We start from the raw sequence: 16,730 nt of genomic DNA, 5'->3' as shown, positions 1-16,730 counted from the left end.
TTTGACATGTATTCCGATTGATAAGATTTCCTAGAATTGCAAAATTCATGCTTGTACGCATAGCAGTGGTGATTTGTATATATTCTCCCACTACCATCTATTTTCACTGTGCTTTCTTACATAGTTGTATTCTAATTCCTTTTTAAAGTATTAACTGGGGGCAATTTATAGCCCGTTTTTATCTCTTGATTATGATCCAAATCAGCATCTGGTTTCACATGTACTGGTTACTCTCCAGTGCTCAATCATTGTTCATTCATCAGCCTGGAGTGAATGCCAGTGGTCTATTACATCATAGTGAAAAGCCTATCCATTCTTGATCATTATTAGGGCTCAATAACAATCACATCCTTCAATTACGGATATCATCACAGAGTTCAAAAACTTTCTTTCTAATACCTGTTAATGCTCCCAAAATGGGCTAAAATAAGGGCAATATTTGGAAAAATTACTTGTGTGACTGTTTAGAGGCTGTTTAGCATTTGGTCAAATTGAATGGATAACTGATATTGACAAGGTACTTTTTAGAGACTACACTTTTACTATTTTTTTAACTGTTCTCTGCTTGTCGGCTTTAACTCTTTTTGCATTAGCATACTTAATTTTTTTCCCTTTGTCTTCAGGACATGATGGTGATGTGTCTGGTATGTATGGAACTACAGCTTGATCAGTGGCTTCTGACCAAGTCGAAAAGTACCACAGGTATGAACCATTTAAATTAAAAGATTCATTGTTTTCTTCACAACAGTAGTTGGTTATTTATAATCATTTGATCAGCTTTAACATTTACAATGTCACTTGCATTGTGCATTTGGTCAATCACCATGAGCAATTTAGAGTCCAAAGTGGGCACCTTTCACCTGAAGCAAGTGCAACCTATATTTTTAGCTAATTGAATGAAGATTGCTTCTGAGACCCTGCTATGTGAAAACTCTTGGCCACATTTGCTTACTTTAGTAACTGCACTTTAATGGTAATTCATTAACTGTGGAAACACATTGCGATGTTCCAAAATGCTGTGCGAATGTGTGCTCTTCAGCAGAGAGAGCAACGGTATTGTCAAGCTATTCCTGCACCTGACAAAGAAATTCTACACAAGATAGAACTAACTGCCATAGTTTGCAGCCACGAAGCTACAGAATTTACCCTGATTCTTACCCCGGAAGAAAAGGAGGGTTGCATTATTTTTACTGCAGCCTTTCAGTGAAATTGGTTGAAGGCCAGACCTCTAAAGGATGTGAATCTTCCACAATTTGGTACAAGAATCTCACAAAACATGTTGGTTCAAATTTCATATCAGATTATGTTTATTAACTCCATATTCCTCTTGAGCACTAGAATGTCCATTTAATAACTTTAAACGGTTCAATTAAATACAACTGTCAAAAGCAAAAAAAAAAGAAATAAAAGTAGTTACTGGAAATGGATAGCTGGTCAGTCTCCATCAGTGAACAGGAGAGATGGTGATTGCAATCTCAGACCTGTACCTTATATCAAGATCTAATACCAAAGTTAAGTAAGCATTTTAACAAAGATGGCAGTATATAAGAGGAAATTGATGTGGCTGTTACAGTGGGAATTATTAGGTTGAATCTTGAATAGAAAATTTATGTACCATCGTTTATAAACCAAGTCTGATGTTCATAAACCACCGTAGGGCCTTTTTGGAGAAGGGATTTTATCTTAAAGATGTCTTTATTAAATGTATATTGAGGGCAAAACGTGATGTAATGGTCTGTCGTTTGTTCCAGATTATTGCCTTCATGGGCAGAATAGGGTCTGATTTCCTTAAGTGTCCTGTTCAAATCCTATTAAGAACCAGCCCATGTTCTTCAAGGCAGGGAATGTGTCTTGAATAAGTTCCTTGCTTCAGGCAATATTTATGGTCCATGTTGAAGCAAGGGTAGTGGGAATAGAAGGAGTCCCAGAAAGCATGTGGATCGTAGTGGCGTTTGTATATAGAATCCTGAAAGATTGGCTTCTGTGGGTTACTAATAGTTCATTTGGCCTCTTTGTGCAGAACAGAATCTGAACAGATGCAGGGTGGGCCAAGCTCCACAGCCCTGGTAGCCACTGAACTGGGTGACAGCCCATAACTATGTCTAGCTGTGTCTTAATGAGTTTTGTAGGCCACATGCTGACCAAAACAGAGCACAGTAATTGAAGTACACCAATGAGAGAGCAGAGGCCCATGGTGCCCCTGTATTGGCATCCCAGGTAGAACTTGTGAGTTTGCAGATAAAGTTGATCCTCGTTTTGGCCATGGCCACAGTCTTCATCAGGTGATCCTTGTCAGATGGCTGACTGTTGGGACAGCTCCAAGGTGTATTGGTATAGGTCGTGGTACAGTTCCTCTCCACAGAAGGATCATGCATGGCTTGTGAGGTGGAATGCAGTCACTGTGGATTCTTCCAGGTTGTAAGTATGCAAAAAGAAAGTGAGTGTTGCTGCTACAGAGGGAACTAATATATCTGGAACTATTCAAGCTTTACAACTGGATCTGCTGTCAGAATGCTGTCCAGCTCACTGAAGCTTTTTAACTGTGTCATGAGTGCCTCTTCATCAACACAAGCCAATTTTCTCAATGTTGTGGCAAGCATATCACTGATGTACGTACTTGAAGTGATGAGAAATGAGGACAATCCCTTGGGAAGGTGCTTGTTGAGGGTTTGTGCCTTGCTGATCTTATCCCCCAGGGATATCTGCATTTCTCAGATACTTAATGTCCACAATAGGTGAAGCAACTTTTAGACTGTGTCAAGGGCAGATGAAAGGTCTATAAATGCAGCCCTTGCCTTGAGACCATAGTAGAGTTCAGCTTTGGTGTTTGTTGTCACCCTGAGCACTTAGTTACCACAGGTTTGTTGTGGCTGAAAGCCTGTGCCCGCTGAAGAGAGAAGCCATGGCAATGGGACCGTCTCTGTGAAGAGTGAACCATTCTATGAATTTAGAAGTTGTATAGAGTGATGAGGTTGGCTGATAGCTCTCTGAATAGGTGGTGTCATTGACAGTGAAAGTGGTTATCAGGATGTACGGAGGGATCTTGATCAGTTGGGTAAGTGGGCTGAGGAATGGCAAATGGAGTTTAATTTGGATAAATGCAAGGTATTGCATTTTGGGAAGACAAATGAGGGTAGGAGTTTCACAGTGAACGGTTGGGCCCCGGGGAGTGTTGTAGAACAGAGGCACCAAGGAGTACAAGTACATAGTTCCCTGAAAGTGGCGTCACAGGTAGACAGGGTGGTGAAGAAGGCGTTTGGCACACTGGCCTTCATCAATCAAGGCAGTCAAGAGTTTAGGAATTGGGACGTTATGTTGCAGTTGTACAAGATGTTGGTGAGTTTGTACCTGAAGTATTGTTTTCAGTTTTGATTACCCTGTTGTGGGAAAGACATCATTAAGCTAGAAAGAGTGTAAAGATTTATGAGAATGGTGCCAGGACTCGAGGGCCTGAGGTATAGGGAGAGGTTGAGCAGGCTAGGACTTCATTCAAAGGAGGCTGAGGAGTGAGCTTGTAGAGGTGTATCAAATCTTGAGGGACATAGATTGGGTGAGTGCACACAATCTTTTTCCCATGGAAGGGGAATCAAAAGCTAGAGGGCACAGGTTTAAAGTGAGAGGGAAAAGATTTAAAAGGTACCCAAGGTGCATCTTCTTCACGCAGTGGGTGGTGCATTTATGGAACGAGCTGCCAGAAGAAGTGGTTGAGGCAGGTACAATAATGATATTTAAGAGACACTTGGACAGGTACATGGATAGGAAAGGTTTAGATGGATGTGGGCCAAATACGGGCAATGGGACTAGCTTAGATGGGTATGTTGGTTGGCATGGATGAGTTGGGTTGAAAGGTCTGTTTCTGTGCTATGAGACTCGGTTTTCCTTTGCCATTGGGACTGAAGTCATCAGCTCCTCTAGCAAGAAAGGGCAGAAGGTTCAGGGCTGTCTATCGCAGTGTTTCTAAATTGGTGCTTGACCTGCTGCTTGTGCTGTTTGTATGGTGGCCCTTTTGAGTTTGCTGCCGGGATGCATGCAATGGTTTTGGGTTTATGGGGTGAAAGTTCACAGGTTGACAGACAAACCACTTAAGTGTGCAATACTGTGAATAATGTCAGTGGATCAACTTTTCAAACTCCTTTTGGGCCCAACAACCTGGAGAATAGACTCTGGGGACATGGATTGCCATCTGAGGTATCTCATTGAATCTTTCGAAGCTGGCCTCCTCTGCCTCCATACATTTAGTCCAGACATGGATATCATCCTTTGTGACTATCTGTTGTGCTTAGACTTTTGTCCTGATTTAGTTCCTCCCTTTTACATGCTATTTTTAAAGGAAGCATCTCAATTCTAAACAGATATAATTTTGTAGTGACAAAGCACCCCAGGGCAAAATGCTTCTTTGCATGGATGTATATTTTTAAATAGGTTTGCAGAGAACATATGGCACAGAAACAGGCCATTCAGCGCAGCCAGTCCATGCCCATATTTATGCTCCACATGTCCCTTCCTGTCTTTCCTCATCTATAAATCTATCACTGTAACCCTCTATTCCCTTCTCTCTTGTATGCTTGTCCAGTGTACCTGACAATTGCACCTCTTTGAGGGAGTGAATTCCACATTCTCGCCACTCTTAGGGGGAAGAAATTATTGGATTTCTACCTTATATTGTTGGCCTCTAGTATATGTACTTCCGCACAAGGGGAAACATTCTCTCTGCATCAAAACCTTTCATAGTTTTAAAGACCTCTCTTGGGTTGCCTTTCAGTCATACTTTCTCAAGAGAAGAAACCCAATCTGTTCATCCTTTCCTGTTCTGTATTCCCTGGGATCAGTTTAATCAAGGTTTGATACAGGTTCAGCATAACTCACCTACTTTTCTTCCTGTCCCTCCAGAAGTAAATGCTTGTGTTTAACTTGTTTGTTTTTGTGGCCTTGATAATTTGCCGTGCAACATTTAGTAAATGATACATTTATACTCTGTTCCTCTACCTCACCTAGACTTGCACTCTCAAAGAAGTGAGTCAACTCCCTATTCTTCCAGCCAAAATGTACTGCCTTACATTTATTTGCATTAAACTTCATTTGCCAATTATTTGCTTTTTCTGTAAATATACTAACTTTCTCCAGTATGTTTCTGCAATCCTCCTCAAACCATCTCTCCTTCTCCCAAGTTTATCATCTGGAAATGTCAGAAATTGTATTTTTGATCCAAAGTCTTGTAAATAGCAATTTACTCCTGTTCTGCTTGTTTTTACCGGCGTCACAGATGTCAATTCCTGGATTTTCTGATTGAATTTGTTGGATCCGGTTATTTTCAAATCCACAGGTCTTTCAGGAGTCCAGGAATGAGTTGAAAACAACTTGGTGCTTCACAAAGTTTTATTGGGAAAATTTAAAACAAAGAAACAGTCTCACAGAGTACATGGCACTAGCTTTGATGAACCGTGACAAAGGGAACAAAAGGAAGCTCAGGCCAGGGGAGAGGAAGAGCAAGAGAGAGATTAACAAAAAGTGACACCTTTTATACCTGAGATAAGAGATGATCTTTAGCTAACAAAAGTCCAATCAGGAAACCTATTAGATACCTGTGGCCAAACCAACCAATGAAAAAACCACATATTCACCTGATGGATGAACCAATAAGCTAGTAAGCGGCCATTCCTTGTGCAGCCACTTGAGCTGTATTAAACACTATACATGTTAAAACACTAATTAAAACAGTCAAATACAACAAAGTTATGGTGTTCCATTTGTAGAATGGCAGAATAATTACTTTACATGTGAAGCATGAGGAATTGACTTCTTACTTGCATGAAATCTCGATTTTTTTTTATTCCAGTGTCCCCTCGGAAATGTACCTCCAGCAACACAGCCGCGCAGCTGGGTCCTGACTTTCCAGGAAGCCATTATTTGGGGGACCTGATTCAACTGGCCTTCACTTCCTCGCAGAGAGATCTGTTCGAGAATGACTGGCTGGTTTTTGTTGTTCAAGTGTACTGGTTAAAAGCCCGATTCATGGCATTGCAGGTTTGTATTTTTTGGATAACAGGGTTGCTTGTAAGAGAGTCCAAGAGTACTAGTTTTCTGATTCTCAGCTCATAGAAAAGGCATTGGGGAAAATTATTTCTGCAATTGAACCAGGTTCACGTTGAAAATTCCATTAAATTGAGGGAAAGTGGGAAGTACCGTCTAGATGGCTACAAGAACTATTTCCTCCTCTTAAATGAATCTGGGCAGTCTGAGCCCACATTTCTAATGGGGTGGGGTGGGGTTGGCAATCTTGGCAGGAAGGAGGAGGTGGAAAGCCAAAGGTTTCTTTAGATTGGAGGGATCTCTCTGCTTCCCTTAGCTCACTAAGTGCTGTAAAAAAAAATTAGGTACCCTGCAGTTCAGGAGTTCAGGCAGCTCCCAACTTCCTTTTGTTGCTGATTTGCCTGAACCCTGAAAAGCCCACTCTGTGGCTGTAAAAGTTGCACCAGTTTCCAGACTTTGCTCTGGGAATTCAGTTTCAATATGGCTCTCCAGGCCATGGTACTCTGAGACCTCAGCACTGAGAAAGTGGCAAGAAAACATTAGCTACTTAGAGTCACAGAGTCAAAGAGCAATACAGCACGGATACAGGCCCTTCGCCCAACGAGTCCATGCCAACCATGTTGTCCACCTAGCTAGTCCCAATTTCCTGCGTTTGGCCCAACCCCTCCAGGCCCCTCCCCTCCATGTACCTACCTAAGTGCTTCCTAAATGATACCTGCCTCAACCACTTCCTCTGGCAGCTCATTCCATATATGCACCACCCCCTGAGTGGGAAAATGTTGCCCCTCGGGTCCCATTTAAATCTTTCCCCTCTCGCCCTAAACCTATGCCCCCTAGTTTTGAACTCCCCTACCCTGGGGAAACGACTGTTACTGTCCACCTTATCTGTGCCTCTCATAGTTTTAAACACTTCTATAAGGTTGCTCCTCATTCTCCTACGTTCCAAGGAATAAAGACCTAGCCTGGCCAACCTCTCCCAAAAACTCAGACCCCCTAGTCCTGGCAACATCCTTGTAAATCTTTTCTGCACTCTTTCCAACTGTGTTTTTCCTACAACAGGGTGACCAAAACTGTACACAGTACTCCCAAGTGCAGCCTCACCAATGACTTGTACAACTGCAGCATAATGTCCCAATTCCTATAATCAATACCCTGACTGATGAAGGCCGGTGTGCTACATGCCTTTTTCACCACCCTGTCTACCTGTGATGCTGCTTTCAATGAACAATGCACTTGTACTCCTAGGTCCCTCTGTTCCATTACACTTTCTTTGAGGGGAAGAACAGAATATTTTTTTGAAAATGTGTGAAACTGGTAAATGACATTCAAAAGTATCTTGGTGTCATTGTACAAGATTCACAGAAAGTTAGCATCAAGGTACAGCAACCAATTAAGAAGGCAAATAATAATCACTGAAGGGTTGGACCATGCAACTGTAGGTTTTTGGTGCGACCACTTATAAGGAAGGATATATTTATAATATGGGAGATGCAACAAGAGTTCACCAGGTTCATTCCATGATGAGAGGACTGGCCATAAAAGAGATTTTAAATAGAATGGGCCATACTCTTTGGAGAATTGGTCTCATGGAAACCTGCAAAATTTAATATATAGTAGATATTCAGAGCCATTTTTTTTCTGGCTGAAGTCCAGATCTAGTGAATTACAGTTCTTAATCTAATGCTGTTAAAGAGTGATTTGATTTGAAATTTCTTCACTCAGCACTATGAATCCTTGTGATTTTCCGTTCTGAAGGATATTTAGACAATCCCTTCAATCAGGACTGAAATCAGCATCTTGTTTGTGGTACCACTTATGGTATATGTCCTACCCTTATTGGACTTGCCAATTTGCATCATCTTGCATCTATCAGGTTTAAATTCTATCTACCTTTTAGTGTCCTTCTTACGGGGGTGAAAGTCACGTCCCAATCCAGTGGCATGCTGTACTATTGTGTCATACAAGATTACAAATTTCAGTTCATTGGAGAGAATCTGCTGTGCAAATTGCCTTTATTCTTTGAATGCTAACTTAAAACATTTGAGTGTAATCTTGAATCACATAATACTGTACGATGCTGCACCTTTTTACTTTTGCCTTGCTAGATCAGATGTTGTGCAGAAATAGTGCAAACTGTGAGCCTGTCAGCTGTTGTAATAATGTCAAATTGTGAGCAGGCATGTATAATGAAATTGTTCATGGAGGAAAGTGTTTTTATATTAATCAGTTTGAGTAGGATTCAAACCCACCAATTTGATGTTTCAATGTATTCTTTCACAGGGTGATATGGAACAAGCTCTAGAGAGCTATGATATCTGCACTAGTTTGTTTTGCAGTTCAATGGGGATTAAGGTGGGCAGCAGGAATGGTGATGGTTTCACCATCAGACTGCCGAATTTACACGTGGATTCCGCCATATCGCTAGAAGAGGTACAAAGTTTTTCTTTCTGTAATGAAAATATTGGGTAACAATAGCAGAAGAGTTGACAGTTGATTATTATGCAATTGGTCATGTTTATTGGTGTGTTAATTTACCATCACTCATTTGGCATCCATGTGTTGAGCACCACTTCTATGGCAGTGCAGCAGATGTGCAGCTTACTTGCTGCCATCCCCTAGTCTGTAAACATCGTGCTATTGCCAAACTTGAGACATCTGCTAGGTACGTTCCCTCCCTGTTCTCCGCACTACCCTCAACAGAGTTATGTGGAGCATTACATGCATAACCCTGTGTTTCTTTTCTCTACGAGAGTCCAACCAGTGGGAGTGTAGCTATTAGTCTTTTCCATTGATGGTGTAACTTTGTACATCATCATCCCTCGTTACTTACTTTGTTGGCTCCTAGGGAGGTTTAACAAAAAAAGGAAAATGCCTCTGCTGCAACTTTGCCCAGGAAAGCTTTGCATTTGGAGTATCATACCAAATTAAATGAGTTCAACTTTTAGATCATATTAGGCAGAAATTGTATCTGAAATCATTTTGTGATTGGATGTCAGTTCAACATTGAGGAAAAGATGCTCAAAAATATTTAAGTGAAGGTGCTTAGCATTTAATCCCATCTGTTTCCGTTTCTTATTCTGGATGCAACAATCAATTCTAGTAAAGTCAGGAAAGACCAGCGGCCAGTCGGTGACTGCACTCCAAGTACTTTGATTCCAAGTGTAGGCGTGTACTTGCTGTCCTTTGATTTCCCGCCAATACTGTGGCAAATTCAACCACCCAGCATTAACCTATATGAAACTCTCTACAGCTGCCAAAAGCAAACCTGTAACTAACATTTGAATTAATGCGTATACCTGTCCCTACCCCTGTCTGTTGTCTTCTTTATACAATGCACTTCCATCCCCAACAGTATGCTATTCCTAGCTGAGATTGGAAATTCCCCTGTTAGACTAGGATGCCTTTCATTACTAGATTGCAGTTGCTTTGTGCATTTCTGTACTAGACACCACAGGAAATGAAATGCATTTATTTTGGCTTTTAAAATATTTGTTGTTGCTTAGTGAAAAATATTGCCTTAAGGTAACAGTAATTCCCCCATGTTGCAGTTTGTAACCAATCCTGTTGCATAGTGCAAGTACAGAAGCTTATTTTGGTTTGTATGGTTACCAATCAAAGAACACGTGAACACAAGAAAATAGGAAGAAGAGTAGAGTACACGGCCCCTCAAACCTGCCCTACCATTCAATATGATCATGGTTGATCTGCCCCAGGCCGCCTCTCCTCTTCTGTTCTAGTTCCCCATAGTGCTCAGTTCCCTGATCTTTTTACAAAAAAATACATCTGCTTAGAGGAATACCCCCAGTGGTCTAGCCTCACAACCCCCTGGGGTAGAGAATTCCAGAGGTTCGCCACCCTCTGTGAGAAGTTTCTAAGCAACTTTGTTTTAAATGATTGCCTACTAATCTTGTAACTCAAAAACATGGTTATTGCAAAAGTTTTAACGGCTAATGTGAATCCATTTTGAAGTAGCCAATGCTCATTAAAGCTGTGTTGAAGTATTTTCAATGTCATTTAGTTTGATCCATGTACCTGTTTTTGGGGTTCCCCAATGTTTAGTCTCTAATGGTACTGTGTATTCTTTTCCTCTGCTCATACCAGATTGATAAAAAACTCAAGTCGCTTGAGAGGTGCCAGAGCCTAGAGGAGGTTCAGAGACTGTATGAAATGGGTGAATATGACCAGGTTGTGAAGCTGTTGCGACCCACGTTGTCCCTTGGTGCAATTGGCAGAACAAAGCCCCTCGAATTTGTTACATCCATCCCTGAGCGACCTGCTCAGCTCCTCCTGCTGCAGGTAATCCAGATGTCTCACTTCAACATTTTGGTGTTTCAGCTGGCATTGCTCATCCAAAAGGAAGAGCTAAACATACTTTCACGATAAAAACAATTTACTTTGTGAATCTGTGGGAGTGCTCCTTGACAACTTAAAGCAGGCTTGTATACAGTGTCCTCTTCCTATCCCATATGCAGCCTGGACCTGTATTTGATTACCATCAGTCTGTTTAATTAGCAGGAGTTACATAAGGATTGCTTGTTGGGAACGGATTTGAATCCACCCTTATCTGAAAAGTTTACCATTTTCCATCAAAGAATTGAGTCAATTGCATTGATTTTGGTCAGATATGAAAATCCTGAATAAGTTATAACTTAGAGTCAGTGTGTCCTGATTCAAGTTCATCATTGATTTCAGGGCTGATACTATGGCAGAGATCTTTTTTAACAATGTCCTGGATGTAGCCTCCAAAGTGTCATTATTTAGGAATTAAAATGACATTCTGCGTTGCAAGCAGATGAATACTGGTGACATAAGTGTATCAGTATGTGGAATATTTATAAAACATTCAATAATGTGCAGATGTACTAATGTCTTTCAACCAAATAGTGTGCGTACCCTATTCCTACAATGTAAACTTACTGTTAAATTTGTACTGTGGGGTAACAAGTCAATTTGGAAAGCTTTTTCCTTTCTGTTTTTTTATTTCACTATTTCCCAAAAAACTTCCATAGTTTGATGAATGGCTTCTTACTCTCGCTTTTTATTAGGACTCCTTACTAAAGCTGAAAGATTACAGGCAGTGCTTGGAGTGTTCTGAAGTTGCACTGAATGAAGCCATTCAACAGATGAACAACGTATCATCTTCATCCTCAAAGGAAGAGTGGGTTTCAACAGTGACTCAGCTGTTGACTGGGATCGACTACTCTTTGTCTGGTGATAGCAGTATCCTGGAGGAGCAGGCTATGAACCCTTGTTTTGTCAGATTTGCCAACAATCTCATCCAGGTAGGTATTATTTAATGCAACGTATCTATTTCAGTTACTTTCAATCACTTCTTTTAGAGGTCCTTTCTTGTTTGTTTATGTTAATCCAAAAATAGTTCTGGATCAACTGAATAGTTGAGGTACTCTTTCCCACACAACTGCCTCTTTCCAGTATCCATTTGATACGTTCTTTCTTGCTTCCATTAGAATGGGTTCTTAATTATGTGCAGGGCTTGTCTATTTGTTTCCTAATAGCATTAATATTAATAGAAAAGAAAACCAGAAAAATTGGCACTTTATGTCTGGAATTGGTTGGGTAAGTTCATGTATCTCGATGCATGTACATTTTATCTGGCTCACTTGTTAAAATCCTGAGCTCACATTAAGAACCTGATACGTCTAAAATGTAACTTTTGATACTCTGATGCACCTGTCTTGGGTGCCTCCAAGAATTTGCACCCTCTCTGTTCTTCTCACCTCACTTGAGATTTTCCTGCAATTTCTGCTTTTAGTTTTCAGCAACTATTCTGCTTGAGAAATGGTATCTTTGTGTGTCTCTTTAAAATGTATTTTCCATTTATTTATTTTCCTGCACCAATCCCTTATCCCTTGATTCCCTTCACGTACAAAAAATTGTCAATCCCAATTTTGAATATACCGAGCATCCACAGACCTCCAACATGAAGAATTCCGAAGATTCAAAATTGAATAGACAATGAAACTCCAATCTGCTGTTCATTCAATGGGGCTGTCCATCATTTCACCCTATTACCGACATCCCATTGCCCACCCCACCACCTCTATTAAACTAACTTGACTTCCCTCTTTCTCATTTCTCAGTTCTGATCAATATTGAACTGTAGCCAAAGACTACCCTTCTCCCCATCACCACCAGCTTTTGTGTTATCTGTAAACTTCCAAATCATATATTCTAGATTCACATCCATGAGGGTCCCAGCACTTATTACTGCTGTACACCACTGGTCACAGGTTTCCACTTGCAAAAACAACCCCCTATCACCTCCGCCTCCTATCACCAATCCAATTGGTAAATTGGTTTATGATTGTCACATGTACCGAGGTACAGTGAAAAACTTTGTTTTGCGTGCCATCCATACAGATCATTTCATCACATCAGTACACCGAGGTTGTACATGGGAAATGCAATAACAGAATGCAGACTATAGTGTTACAGTTACAGAGAAAGTGCAATGCAGGCAGACAATAAGGTGCAAGGCCGTGATGAGGTAGATTATGAGGTCAAGAGTCCATCTTATCGTACAAGAGGTTCGTTCAGTAGTTTTATGACAGCTGGATAGAAGCTGTCCTTGAGCCTGGTGGTATGTGCTTTCAGGCTTTTGTATCTTCTACCTGATGGGAGGGGGAGAGAAGAGAGAATGTCCAGGGTGGGTGGGGTCTTTGATTATGTTGGCTGCTTTATGAAAGCAGCGAGAAGTATAGACAGAATCTGTGGAGGGGAGGCTGGTTTCCGTGATGTGCTGAGCTGTGTCCGCAACTCTCTGCAGTTTCTTGCAGTCTCAGGCAGAGCATTTGCCATTCTAAGCCGTGATGCATCCGGATAGGATGCTTTCTATGGTGCATCAATGGTGTATTTAGCCTATATCCCTCTAAACCTTTCCTATCCATATATCTGCCCAAATATCTTTAAAATTTTGTAATTGTACTCACCTCTGCCATTTTCTCTGGCAGCTTGTTCCAAATACCCACCACTCTCTGTGTGAAAAATTTGCCCCTCAGGTCCCCTTTAAATCTTTCCCCTCTCACTTTAAACCAATGGCCTCCAGTTTTAGACTCCCCTATGCTGAGGTCAAATACATAGCCAGGGCAGGAAGGGTTTGTGATGGGAATCGTAATTGTTTCCTTGTGGTTCAGATTCTATTTCAGATCCAGTTTCCTGGATCTCAGGGGCAGATATCTGTTGGACCAGTGTTACATGTGGGACTTTGTCAAAGGCCTTACAAAAGTCCATGTAGATAACATCAACTTCACTACCCTCACTGACACACTAAGTTAATTCGGTTTGAAAAAATTCAGTCAAATTACTCAGAAAGGATCTCCCCTTAACAAAGCCTTGCTGACTATCTTTTATTAATCCCTGCCTCTCCAAGTGTAGATTAATTTTGTCCCTCTGAATTTTTTCCAATTTCCCTGCCATTGATGTTAGATTCACCAGACTGTGATCACCTGGCTTATCCCTGTTCCCCTTTTTGAATGAAGGTATCACATTCACTGATCTCCTTTCACATGACACCTGGCTTCTGGCCATTGGAGATTAGAAAATCTGTAAGAGTGCAGCAGTCTCCTCCCTTGTCTACTGTAGCAGTCTAGAATACGTCTCATCAGGTCCTGGGGCCACCTTATATCATACCTCCCCCTTTTTTGAAGATGGTTTTTTCTGGAATTCCACCCCCTTCCTTTCTGAATTCTCCAACACAGTGTCGTTCTCTGTAATGAATATGTATTAGAAGGGGTAATTTAGCACAACACGTACATTCTCAGACTGTGTCTCTAGAACTTTTCAGAAGCACAAGGAAGCTCAGTGAAAGTGGCAAAAGGAAGGCACACCATCTGTGGGTCCCACAGTGGCCTCATCGACCACTTCAGAACCCACAGAATTGGAGTGGAAGCAATTCATCCTCAATACTGAGAGAGTGGTTAAGAAAAGAAGTTTCTAAAATTCTAATTATGTTCCTTTTCCTTAACAACGTTGTGCCTAATTAAAGTTTGTCCACCCCATCTTTGTTCTTTATTCTTTCCAGTTGCTGAGAGTTCTGAGCTTTAAGTGTTTCAGAATGTACTGCTGCATCTGGTTGCTCTGTACAGTTATTGCATCTATTTTATTTAAGATGCTGTGTTTTTTGTTGTAGAAAATGGAGAATAAACCTATTCCACTAAATGTTCCATCTGTTTTAATGGTCATTTCAGATTTCTTCTCCAGATTTGTATTTGTTCCCTAAATGTTAATCCATCAGACCCTTGTGAGGTGTTTAATTTTTCATTTTGAGGCTTAATGTTATTTTTGCCAACAATCTGTAAACCTGAGACATACAAATTTCAAAACCTTTTAGCTGCCGTGTTTATCACTTCTGCTTGGATGCTCTTCCTCATTTGGGTTGGGTGGGTCTTGACCCAGAGATGGTTCTTTCCTGTCCTTGTACTGGTGCTTGTGTATCGTGAAATGGAACCATCCTTTTCCAATTGGCTCTTTTAGCCACGGAATGCTTCTTTACACACCTATTTTCTATAAATTATCTTGTAGTTTAAGTGGTCATCCTGAAATTGCCACCTGCAAGGTCCATTTTTATTTGATTGTTGTTTGACAATATTTCTGTGAAGTGTCTTGGTACATTTCGTCACATTAAAGGCACTACATAAATGCATGTTATTGTTGCTGATGTCATAATTCCACTAGAATGAGGTTAATGACTTGTCATCTGTTCTGGTGACAGAATAAAGATCAGCCAAGATAATTTGAGATATCAGAGAATTGCTTATTACTTGTCCTTCTATAGGATCTATCCACAGCCATTGTGATTGCTGATCTATGCTGGCTTCTACACGATCTGGATTTTTAGCATTAGTTGTTTGCCCACAATTGTCAACTGCTGTACCATGCTAAAAGCACCATATTAGTGCAGGTTGATGCTGTTGCATGAGGTCTTGGCTTATCAACTGCGTGATGCCTTTGGCTTCTTATGAATTCTCTGCAGAAGTGACCGTATACTGCATGGTAGCAGAACTGTACACTGGAAATGATGAATAATTATCAGAGTCTCCGTGTATCTGATTACTGTTATAGATAATTGACAACAGCATGGGGATAGCAGAAGATGCCAAAGAACCCAATGTGTCATCAGTGCTGCCTTGGATAACCCTCTACAGAATCATAAAGCATGAAGAGGAGGAGTTTGACACGCTCCGGCGTCAGCATTGTAAGAGTGAAGACTCAGGTTAGTATTACTGCCTGAACTTGAGTATAAATCAAGTACATCTTGTAGGATTTAGGCATACAGGAAGTCCCTGGGTTACGAACGGGTTCCGTTTTTGAGACTGTTTGTAACCCAATTTTGTGCGTAACTTGGAACAGTGTCCGTGCATGTGCACTTGGCCCGGGGATCGCGGCTGCACATGGCCCTGGCCGCACATGCGCACTTGGCCCGGGGACCACGAAGGTTGGTTCGTAAGTACGGACGTTTGTAAGTCGGGGACTTCCTGTACTAGTAATTTCACTTGTTTTATTGTTTAAACATAAATTAAGGGAAAGTTTCTAAATATTGACCTCTATTTCAGCATTGTTGGTTGGAATCTGACAGGTTTGAAGATGCTGTATGTGATGATCATGCAATTGGTTATTGGCTTATTATTGTCACATGTACTGAGGTAGTCAAAAACTTTGTTTTGCATGCCATCCATACAGATCATTTCACCACATCAGTACATCGAGGTAGTACAAGGGAACAGCAATAGCAGAATGCAGAATTAAGTGTTGCAGTTACAGAGAAAGTGCAATGCAGGTAGACAATAAGGTGCAAGGCAATAACAAGGTAGATTGTGAGGTCAAGAGTCCATCCTGTTGTACAAGAGGTCCTTTCAATAGACTTGTAACAGCGGGATAGAAGCTGTCCTTGAGCCTGGTGGTATGCGCTTTCAGGCTTTTGTATCATCTGCCTGATGGGAGAGTGGGAAGAAGAGAGAATGTCTGGAGTGGGAGAGGTGTTTGATTATGTTGGCTGCTTTTCCAAGGCAGCGAGGTGTAGACAGAATCCACAGAGGGGAGGCTAGTTTCCGTGATGTGCTGGGCTGTGTCCACAATTCTCTGCAGTTTCTTGCGGTCTCAGGCAGAGCAGTTGCCATACCGAGCCGTGATGCATCCAGATAGGATGCTTTTTACAGTGCATCTATAAAAATTGGTGAGGGTCAACAGGGACATGCCGAATTTCCTTAGTCTTCTGAGGAAGTGGACGTGCTGGTGCGCTTACTTGGCCATGGCTTCTATGTGGTTGGACCAGGACAAGCTTATTGGTGATGTTTACACCTAGGAACTTGAAGCTCTCAACAGTTTCCACCTCAGCATCATTGATGTAAACAGGAGCATGTTCACCACACCTCTTCCTGAAGTCAATGACCAGCTGTTTTGTTTTAATGATATTGAGGGAAAGATTGTTGTCTTGACACTATGTCGCTAGACCCTCTCTCTCCTTCCTCTACTCCAACTCATCATTATTTGAGATTCGGCCCACTATGGTGGTGTTGTCTGCAAACTTGTAGGTGGAGTTAGGGCAGAATCTGGCCACACAGTCACAGCACCTTGATATCAACTGTTGGCTTCCCCTATTTCTGCTGAATCCATTGATGCACATTTTGCTTGACGCTCTGGCTCCTGGGTTTCAGCCTAATTGCGAGTCTTAATTTGCTTCC

The 16,730-nt window shown here is 41.3% G+C and overlaps 1 protein-coding gene across 1 annotated transcript in view; it reads left to right on the top strand.

The window, feature by feature from the left end:
- The window catches only part of cabin1 (calcineurin binding protein 1), a 365,306-nt gene that overhangs the window by 42,701 nt on the left and 305,875 nt on the right, over positions 1–16,730 (top strand). The window contains 6 exon segments of the mRNA XM_052032487.1: positions 624–702; positions 5,837–6,024; positions 8,311–8,460; positions 10,132–10,326; positions 11,076–11,312; positions 15,112–15,262. Of these exon segments, the coding sequence (XP_051888447.1) occupies positions 624–702; positions 5,837–6,024; positions 8,311–8,460; positions 10,132–10,326; positions 11,076–11,312; positions 15,112–15,262 (1,000 nt within the window).

The sequence above is a fragment of the Pristis pectinata genome, chromosome 17 (assembly GCF_009764475.1).
Source record: "Pristis pectinata isolate sPriPec2 chromosome 17, sPriPec2.1.pri, whole genome shotgun sequence".
Lineage (NCBI taxonomy): Eukaryota > Metazoa > Chordata > Chondrichthyes > Rhinopristiformes > Pristidae > Pristis > Pristis pectinata.
Note: the sequence above shows the minus strand (reverse complement) of the source record. Positions and strands in the feature narration are given on the sequence as shown.